The 11,122-nt window shown below is 34.9% G+C and overlaps 1 protein-coding gene and 1 long non-coding RNA gene across 2 annotated transcripts; one reads left to right on the top strand and one right to left on the bottom strand.

Annotated features, from left to right (window-relative positions):
* Nucleotides 1-7,541: 7,541 nt before the first annotated feature.
* Nucleotides 7,542-10,821, bottom strand: LOC149572323 (dormancy-associated protein homolog 3-like). The gene is made up of 4 exons (XM_089813523.1): nucleotides 10,612-10,821; nucleotides 9,492-9,686; nucleotides 8,107-8,215; nucleotides 7,542-8,009 (listed from the first exon to the last, which is right to left on the bottom strand). Exons 1-4 carry the CDS (start codon nucleotides 10,727-10,729, stop codon nucleotides 7,982-7,984), a joined length of 450 nt encoding a protein of 149 aa, XP_089669649.1. The 5' UTR covers nucleotides 10,730-10,821; the 3' UTR covers nucleotides 7,542-7,981.
* On the top strand, nucleotides 8,354-9,647 carry LOC149572324 (uncharacterized). Its single transcript, XR_016359909.1, has 2 exons — nucleotides 8,354-9,421; nucleotides 9,457-9,647. It is a non-coding gene; the product is annotated as an uncharacterized LOC149572324 (long non-coding RNA).
* Nucleotides 10,822-11,122: the final 301 nt, after the last annotated feature.

The raw sequence follows: 11,122 nt of genomic DNA, 5'->3' as shown, positions 1-11,122 counted from the left end.
AGATTCTGATAAGTGGGTGAACTTTTGTTTGTCTGAGTTGTTACTATACAAACCTTTTCATAATGTTGAGAGAGACATTGGTCATGATGATGATACTATAGTAGAAAATTGGGACTCCCTCAATTATAATCCTTGGCATGTCCGAAGGCAAGAACATGCACAAAATAATGAACCTTCAAGTGATTCAGAGACAGAAGATAATGGAGCCATTCAGGAAAATACTACTGAACATGAGTGGGAAATAATATCTAGGTTACATCATGGTCAACATATGCCAGTTTTTGAAATTGACATGTTGGGGAGAAGAGATATTGATAGAAATACAAATTGGTGTAGTGGATATCAAAGTGAAGAGGAGACAATCCGAGCAATAAATTTCATACCTGAAATGAAAAAGCATGGATTTCTTATGTATGATGACATTCCACAGTGTATCAACTTTACAACTCTTAGTCACAAGCAACAAAAGGCAGTCGACATTATTCTGACACACTACCATAGCAATCAAGTGGGAAATCCTTTGTTTATGATAATTCAAGGAATAGCAGGAACGGGAAAGTCTTATCTAATTGGTGCCATCAATCAATCTTTTCAAATGGCATCAATGACAAATCCTTCTCCTCTTCTATTGCTTGCACCAACTGGAGTTGCAACTTTCAATATAGGAGCATCTACCATTCATTCAAAGTTGCAAATTCCAATTACAAATTTTGCCCAACTATAAGGGACAAGACTTACAAGCTTTCAACAAAAGATGGAAAATATCAAATATATTTTGATTGATGAAATGAGCTTCATTGGCCAGAACATGCTGGAAAATATAGATAGTCGACTTAGACAAGCCTTCCCGCATAAAGCAGACATAAGCTTTGGAGTTATCCCTTTCTGTACATCACATGGTGTTATTAATGTCTTCTAATTCTTATTAAGATTGGTCACATAGAATACATATCTTTTGATTTTACTTTATATATGTAACTAAAAATTTTGCAACTATCTTTCAGGTGTATCTATTATTTTAGTTGTTGATTTGGGGCAATTACCTCCTATTAATGATAGACCAGCATATGATAGCAATAGGCGGGCAAAGTTATTGTGGCAAGAATTCAAGATAGTGGTTAAACTAGATAAAGTATTTAGGCAAGATGGAGAAAATATCCAACAGCAAAGATTTCGTCAGCTTCTCACAAATGTGAGAGATGCGAATCCACAAATAGATGACTAGAACTTGCTTATGACACGAACACCTATAAGATTAGATGTTGCAAGCAATGATGAGTTTGATAGGGCAGTGCATTTATTCTCTACAAATGACAATGTTCGTAACCATAACATGAGGATGTTGTATTCTTTAAGACATCCAGTTGCATGTAGCCTTGCAACCAAGTCAAGGAATGGTAATGGAAATGAAGATTTATCAAGCGAGGAACTTGATACAGAGTTATTGATTACTAACAATGCAACAGTAATGTTGACTACAAATCTATGGATAGAAGCTGGTCTTGTGAATGGATCATTGGGATATATCAGAAATATTGTCTACAAACCAGGAATTGCTCCACCTGAGCCACCATCATATGTTACAGTTGAATTTGACAATTACTCTGGAGTACCATTTGATGATCACCATCCAAACATAATACCAATAGCACCATTGCAAAGGGGTAGGACCTTCCAACTACCATTAAGGTTGGCATGGGCGTTGACTATTCACAAATCTCAAGGGCTAACTCTTTCAAAAGCCACAATTGACATAGGTCCAAGAGAAAGACCAAGATTGACATTTGTGGGGATATCTCGTGTTAAGTCACTGGAAGGTTTGAGGATAATGCCACCCTTTACATACGACCGTTATGAGAAAATGAAAAGTGAGAAACAACTTTCAAAGAGAAAAGTAGAAGAATGTAGACTGAGAAGTCTTGAAAATCATTGATGTTTTGAAACATATTATTTAATAATAAAGATTTATTTGTTCTACTACATTATGTGATCATCATCATCAACTATTATGTTGTTATTCTTATTATGCACATTGATAGTTCATATTCCACAATTAATGAAAAGTATAATTTGATATGCTCAATCTGACATGATAACCTTTTTATTTGCACATTTTAATGCTTGCAAGTACCATTATGCTGAAATTTTATTATACTAATTCTCTTATTTGTAAATTTAACTATGATCATCAATTGGGTCCACAAATTAAGTTTATAATATTATTTCAAATTATAAAGGCATTCTTCAATTCAAATAAATCATAATGTTTTTGCTTCATTATTTTCAACCAATACATTGCTACTCAATATTTTAAATCTATGTTTGTCTATTCTTCACTATCCATGAATGGTCATAATATTACCATGTTTCAATACCCAAAGTTTCATTACAAATTTTAATACAATTTGGTTTTATATTCATTTTCTCCACAATTGATTGTACTAAGTGACCTGTTCTATTTTTTCAAGACCATTATTGATATAAAATATTTATCCCTCTCATTAAGTATACATGTGTTCTATTTTTTAAAATTGGTGATAATGCTTTCTAAATTGTTTTCCATGTTTTTTTTTAGCCATGGAAGCCTCTGATAGACAATCAAGCATTGTTGACATGAGCCCAACTTCTTCAGTAGACTCAAATCATTTTTATGAGACAGAGTTTCAGAAGTGTGCATGAATAATTAAACAATGTTGTACAACTATGGTAAAAGCTCTTGAGAATGCAGCTTTATCTATTGATCATGTACAAGAGATAGAGATAATGGAGATGGAAGATGTTGCAAAATATGTACGAAACACATCTACAAAAGTAGATGCATTTCCATCCATGATGAAAGAGGTCTATGATGATCATATTATGAACAAAGGCCGTAATACAATTTTAATCTCTGAAGAATATGTCATGTACTTACATCATTATGGAGAACTATACACATGGTCCATATGATGATTTCACAATTTTTAGTATTTCACTTATTACTTTATCTAGAGAATTGTACTAGGAGATGTTGTTCTCCTTTCATCTATGTATCGAAAAATAAATAAACAATTTAACTTCTTAGCTCAAATTCTTCTCAACTATACTTGCAAATATTTCAAATCTTTTTCCTTCACCTTTGTGTTTGTATTATTAAAGCTTTAACATGAGATATATCATTTATATGTTGATCATTAAATTATGTATAAAATTGATGTTTTATTTCTAACTATTAATCCACTCTAAAGCAGAATATTCATTTTATACTCAATTTAAGTGCAATCATTACCTCAATAACATTTAGTAGTCCTTCATTGTACACTATTCATGCTAAGCATAATTAACATTAATTAATTGTCTATTTATAAATGCAACTATTGAAGTTATAAAACTACATAAGGAAAATTGTAATCCTTATATTGCTCTATTATGGTAAGAGGCATGTGTAAGGAGAACAAGCTGCTCTCCTAAATGTAACTTTAAACACAACAATCGTAATTCTAACCGTGGTCCTACTTTTCCCCTAACCATAATTCTAATGCTTTGTCTACCCCTAACTCAAACTATAAGCCTAATTGCAACTTAGAATTTAACCCTAACTCATATTTTAACCCTGACCCTAACCCTTACCCTAACCCTAACCCTTTCTCTACCCATATCTTTAATTCTAACCCTAACCCTATGCCTACACCTATCCCTACCTCTAACACTAACATTAATTGTACCTTTAACCATTGTCCTACTTTTCGCCTAACCTAATCCTAACTCTAATTTTGACTCTAACGCTAACTCATATTCTAACCATAAACTGAAACCTAACCTTAACCTTAACCTTATCTCTAACCCTAACCCTAACCCTAACACTAACCCTAACTCTAATACTAACACTAACCCTAACCCTACCCCTACCCCTAACTCTAACTCTAAATATAACTCTATCATAATTATAATATAGCCCTAACCCTAACCCTAACTTTATGCTGACTGCAATTGTAACCCTAACTCAAACCCATACCTTAACCTTAACCCTGATGTAACTCTATATATATTGCTAACTCAATATATAAACCTAACCCTAACCATAACCCATAATCTAACCATTTCTCTACCCCTTTGTCTAACTCCACCCATAATCATAATCATTACCCTATTGCACCCCTAACTCTAACTATGAATCTAACTCTACCATAATTTTACTTTAATATTAACCCTACCTCTAACCCTAAATCTATCCTTAAACTTGACTTAAAACTCTAACCTTAACCCTAACTCTAACATTAACCCTAATTCAAACCCTACTTGTAATATTAAATCTATTTGTAACTCTAACCCTAACCCTAATTGTAATTCTAACCCAAACTGTAAGTGTAACTCTATCTCTAACTATAGCCCTAACTCTAACTATAACCCTAACTCTAACCCTAAGTCAAACTCATGCTCTAACCCTTAACTTGACCCTATCCTCAACCATAACCCTAACACTAATACTAACCCTTTCTCTACCCCTATCTATAACCCTAACCCTAACCCTAACTCTAATCCTAACCTTAACTGTAACTCTAATCCTATCACTAATCTTAACCTTACTCCTACCCCTACCTCTAACTGTAAATCTAACTCTACCATATCTAGACTTTAACCCTAATCCTAACCCTAACTCTAAACTTGACCCTAACTCAAACCCTTACGCTAACTTTGACCCTGATGCTACCTCTATATATAACATTATCTCTATATAAACATAACCCTAACAATAACCTTATGCCTAACTCTTTCTCTATCTCTAACCCTAACCCTAACCCTGATTGTAACCCTACCCCTACCTCTAATTGTAGCCCTGAATCTAACTCTACCATAATTGGACTTTAACCCTAACAATTATTTTAACTCCAACCCTAACCCTAACCATGACTATAACCCTACCCCTACCTCTAATTGTAGGCCTAAATCTAACTCTACCATAAATGGACTTTAACTCTAACCCTAACAATTATTTTAACCCTAAAGCTAACCCTAACTCTAACCCTTTCTATACACCTATCTCTAACCCTGATCCTAACTCTAATTCTAACCCTAACACTAACCCTAAACCTTACCCCAACCATACCCATAACTCTAACCCTAACTCTAACTCTAACTATAAATCTAACTTTACCATAATTAGACTCTAATCCTAACTGTATCCCTTAGTTTAATCTTGACTAAAACCCTAACCCTAACTCTATCCTTAACCCTAACTCAAAACTCTAACCCTAACCTTAACCCTTACTTTAATCTTCACTAAAATCCTAACCCTAACTCTAACCTCAACCTCGATTCATAACTCTAACCCAAACCTTAACCCTTACTTAAATCTTCACTAAAAACCTAACCCTTATTTTAACTCTAATTCTAACTCTACCTCAACCCTAACTCTAATTCTAACCCTAACCCTAACAATAATAGTAACCTAAACCCTAATTCTTACCATTGTCCTTACCCTAACCCTAACACTAACACACTCTAATTCTAAACCTAACCCTAACTCTAAACCTAAGAATAGTCGTAATCCTAAAATAGCCCTTGCCCTAGCCCTAACCCTAACCCTAACCCTAACCCTAACTCTAATTGTAACTCTATTCCTAATCCTAACTCTACCTCTAATTGTAACCCTAACCCTAACCCTAACTCTAATTAAAATCCTAACCCTAACCCTAACGATAACCCTAACCCTAACCCTATTTCTAACCCTAACCCTAACCCTAACTCTACTCTTCAATATAACAATTTACCTAACAATATCCTTAAAATAAAACTCGATTAAACTGATAAGAATTTTTAAAAAAATGTTCAATAATTTTATACTACTACTATTTTATAGTAAGTTTATACAACTATATTTAAAAAGAAATAAAAAAATCAATACTAACCTTATCAAAAATAGAAAAATCAAAAAATATTTTTCTGGTTGCGCCGCGACAGCCACTAGCTTATATATATATATAAAAGCTAGTTAATAATCAACCAAATCCAATTTTGAAAATCATGCTAGTGCACTTGGTCAATGAAGGAAATAGCACAATAGTGGTTATAAGTTCAACTCCCTACGATGTTATTTTTAGCTTTTTAAACCCGTCGGTTACCTTTAAGTAAAGTTTGGCGCACTTAATATCCAAATGTGTTCATGTGGTATGGTGGTAGATGGGCATGTTTCTAAAGGAAAGGTTCCAAACCTCATTGGTGATGATTTTGGACAACTCAACAATTAACCTTAAAGTGAAGTCGCCTACCTTGAATGGTGCTAGTTGTATTATTTTAATAGCTCACAATGACACATCATGTTCAAACTTCATTGGTGATAATTTTGGACAACTCAACAATTAACCTTAAAGTAAAGTAGCCTACCTTGGAATGGTGTTAATTGTATTATTTTAATAGCTCACAATAACACGTCATTAGATGATTGGAAAATGCCATCTCACTATTTCTCATGTGGACTGATGACTAATATGTCATCATGTTGGTAGACTGTTGGCTTCATGTTGATGTCATCATTACTTGTGTTTCCCTCCAACTTTAAACGAACATAACTTCCACATGTAATCTCCATTTTTTATGAAACGGAAGTCATTGGAAACTCTCAACAAGGTCCTCAATTTGAAATCCATTGCTGACCACTTCTGAGATGGTTAAATTTCACGTCTTTTTATTAAATCAACCCTTGGTGCGCCAATTTGACCCAAACTTTGACCAAGCATATATTTTTAGCATGACATTTCGACACAATTCAAGTAGATATAGTCAATGATGTTGATTATATGAGATACTAAGGTTGTGAATTTTTTAGGTTCTCTCAATCTGGATCACTTAGTTACAAACAAGGAACTTTTTCATAAGACTTGCAATCACTAACAAACCATGTATATACTCTAAATCCAATAATTTTGCACTCATTGCTCATCAAACCTCCAAATACAAACAATACAAGTCTACCCTCTTCATTATCTAAAATAATTTTTTTTTTATAAAATAATACACACTCTTATTTCAACAATCTTGCCACTTCACCACTTCAAGTTTGCTCTCTCCCATGTTATATCGACTCATTTTTCTTGCTAAACCTCAATTACTAATAATATTCACCCCTCTAATTTGCAATGTCCAAGTTACGTTCCAAATGACCACTTTTGACTTTTATCAAGTTAATACAAAAATGAAATTATAAAAATGTGATGAATTATAGAAATTGTATTTTAAAAGTCATTATTTTGCATAAGAGCACAGTCAAAACTTCTAATAGTCGAAGATATATATAAACCCCAATTCAAGACCACCAATGATTGACCTTCGATGGATAAGCCTAACACGGACCCCTTATAAATTTGTCATCTTCTTCCCCCAGAAAAAATCAATAGCTGTAAATACATGTGTCCCCGGAGCTGAAGAAATCTGATTCCCCATAAGTCAACTTAATAATCAAATGAAGCTACGTCTGATCTATACTTTAAATGAAAGGTCGCCATATGACATAAACCTTACTTCAAAAGCTAAAATATCGGACATGAGACAAGGCTTAAATACCGTTTATAACAGCAAAGCAAATTGACTGGATTGGAATCTAATTCGTTTGAAGGATTACATTTACAAGCTGAAAAGTACATATGTACACCGAGGGGCGCCATACTAGTGCCACATTATACAGACTTTTGGGATTCCAAAACTGTAAACCAATCTCTATCCTTCAGACATGACATCTTAACAACCTAATATTCTCTCTCATGTTCGCTGTCCAATTTATTTTACTTCACTGGGCCACCTTATCCTCGGCAGAGAAAATGATTCAATACTCAAAGAGAACATGAAACCCACAAACTGCAAACTTTGTACAAAGATTTGCCTAGTTAATTAATGTAGACTAGTATCTATCTACAGTGTGTGGATGGAGAACGAGGCGGCTGGCAGCAGCAGGTAACAGGCCAAGTGGGGAAGTGCAATCACCATCAAAAAAGCCTTGAATTGCATTTCATCTGTCCAAAGCACTGATCACTACCCTGCATTTGGTAGTCCAAGAGGAATTAGTACCATTGCCTGCTGTAAACAGGAGAGAGCATATGAACGATAGTGGTTCAACTGATTTAGAGAACTAACCAGTCATACACAGTTGGGCTTCTGGGTTCTGCTTTCTCTCTTTTCTCAGATCCAAGTTTTGTTGGGGTTCTCGGGGTTCTCCATGGATTTTCTCGCTCTCTTGGTGTCCCTGAAACATGTTGCAGAATCAGGAAATGATATTTTATATTATTATTACTAGAGATCATGTATGATCTCAGATTGCATAAAATAGATGTTCATTATTGAGTTATTGTTTTAGTTGTATTTCATTATGTTTTTTAAAATATCTTCATTTTCTTTGAAATTTCAATTATTATTAACAATGAACTTCAAATAACTATAATAACTTTATTACAATAAACGGAGTCTTCAAAAATAGGAGCTTCTACATTCCAAGTAATCCCTTAGCCCTTCAGAAATAAAACTTAAGCCCCATCCTAAAACCCCCTAATTCATGAATAGAACCATGTAATCTTTTATTAACAAATAACACCTCGCCATAATTAAAGCTTTTCTGAAGAAAAACACCACAGACTACTTCATAGAGAGGAGTACCAGGAGGTTTGAATGTATATCAATGCAATCTTAATAATTGCCTTTAATGTACACCTCATATCCGTGAAGTTGACTCTCGACTGTGAAATGCATTGTGATCCTTTCACTTTAAGAAAAGTTTCTACCAGCAATTTATGGACATCTGGATTCATGCTAGGGTCAAGATATTCTGATGCCTCGCGAAATCAAATTCTGTTTTCCAGTTAATCTGACCTTCTAAATGACTAACTCTCAATAGTTTAAGTTGTCAAACAGATTCTTCCAAAGACAACTCCCTCAAAGGATTCAATTACCTAAACTTGCACTGCCTTTTTAATAGCATAACCAAAAAACATACAAATTTAGCTTTGCATTTCTGCAGCTTTGACTCAGATTTGCAGCAACAAAAATTTGCATGATTAATTAGATGCAATGTATTATTGTGTACCTGGAATCATAATAATCTTTCATTTTTGCCCCTTGACCCACCTAAAAACCAGTAAATAACTTCCCAAAACCCCAAAATTTTATAGCCATTAATCTGCGAGGAGGCAATGGTATCCACCACAATCTTCTTCTTAAACCCTTCGTTAAGAATCATATTCAATATCAGAACTGCAACGAGCAGGAGATGTGGCAAGCAAAATACAAAGCAACAAACGTTGAAAATTGTTCTATAGTTGCAAGGAAGGATTTGCTTCTTCGATATGCTCCAGTTCGCAAGCCAAATGTCCTGATGATCTAAAACTGGATGTGGATATATTTAGAAACTTGAGTGTGATATATGCGGATACAAGAATAAGATCAAGAATATACTATTGCAACTTCCTTTTAACTAATTGTTTACCCAAACAGGCAGATTCATATTAACCTTGGAAATCTTTACTTACATGAAAAGGGTGAAACGGGAGGGCTGTCGCTTGAAGGTGAAGAGGGTACTTCAGAGGTGTCCACAGAGAGGGGGCGTCCATATGGAGGCTTCATTATTTGGATGCTCCGGCTTACTTGTGCCGCCTCTTCATTTGATCTCATTATTTCTGCACTTGCTCTGCGCCGCCTCATCAATTTTAAAGCCTCTTCACTCTCTGTCAAAGCACCATCAAACCACAGGGTCAAAATCTTATATTTCATTCAAAATTTAATGAAGAATTGTAAGCCACTTCAGTTTTTTACACTCAAAATTCTTTTCACTCTACAGCACAAATAAATACTTCACAATACGAAAAATTCTCCCCTCCCCACACAAATTATATATTGCAAGCACAAATCTGCCCTCTTCACTTGCTCAGTTCCAAACAAAAAAAACAAAGGATTATGGTTACACGGCCAAAAGGCAGACGAAGTACTATCAGAGAATCAATTGACTCAAAACTTTTAATTTCATGACCTAGGTAAACAACATTAACCGTCTCCGAAAACCCACAATCAATATGCTGAACAAAACAAAAAATCTATATACTGAACGAAACCCACAAATCATGTCTCAATTAAAAAGCACGAACCCAAGTAATTTATCAATAGCAAATCACTCAGAAACCCTTGTAACAGTGTTCACCAGATCCAGATCACACCAAGAAAAATCTTTAAACACCCAAATATCATTGAAGGACAAACAAATAACATCTAAGACCCAAAATTCTAACAGCATTTCAATTCAAATACCCAATATCTTTTAGGATCAACCAATAACGATATCGACCCATCTAAGCCCGATGAAAAATCTAAAAACACCCAATATCATTTATCATCAACCGATATCGTTTATCATCAACCAACAACAATATCAACCCATCAAAGACCCATGAAAAATCTTAAAACACCCAATATCATCTATCATCAACCAATAGCATTTAAGATCAAACAATAACAACATCAACCCATCTGAGACGCAATTCAACCAGCATTACAATTCCCATCAATGAAACCCCCCATCTAAACTCAAACACATCAAACAATAGCACTCACTTAATCTTCTCCAAAAAAGTGACCAAGTTCATTTCTGTAACGAACCTGGCAAAGACGACTGGCCAGGAATGTTAATGGTGGCACTCCTCCTTAGTTTACCGAGGCCATTATCAGGCTGTGGGCCGGCAACTGTATCATCCCAAAGCTTATCCAAAAGACCCATAATTTCTTCCTCCCAAGCAACAAGAATACAAGTTGAAAGAAACCCAAATTCTCAACCCAGACTGATTCTTCGGTTATGCAAAGATTGTGAGCTCTTAGACTCACCCCCTCTCGTACATTATATAGCAGAAAAGCTCGCTAATTTCACCCCTAAATTAGCTTAACCACTATGGATGATTACAATTACCCAAAAAATTAGAGTACACGTCAGCACTGCCTGATCGGGAATTGTTGCACCGGCAAGCTGATAAAGCCTATAGAGATGATGTTATTTTTCTAGGTGCACAAGTCACCATCAACCACGTCAGGTGATAAGAAGAATGGGCCCACGTCAGCCTCGAGTTAATCTTCCCGGGGGTCGTGGAGCCCATGTTAGGCCACGTGATGGACAATA

The sequence above is a fragment of the Cupressus sempervirens genome, chromosome 2 (assembly GCF_028749045.1).
Source record: "Cupressus sempervirens isolate cs-2001-9-10 chromosome 2, ASM2874904v1, whole genome shotgun sequence".
In the NCBI taxonomy this organism is placed as follows: domain Eukaryota; kingdom Viridiplantae; phylum Streptophyta; class Pinopsida; order Cupressales; family Cupressaceae; genus Cupressus; species Cupressus sempervirens.
Note: the sequence above shows the minus strand (reverse complement) of the source record. Positions and strands in the feature narration are given on the sequence as shown.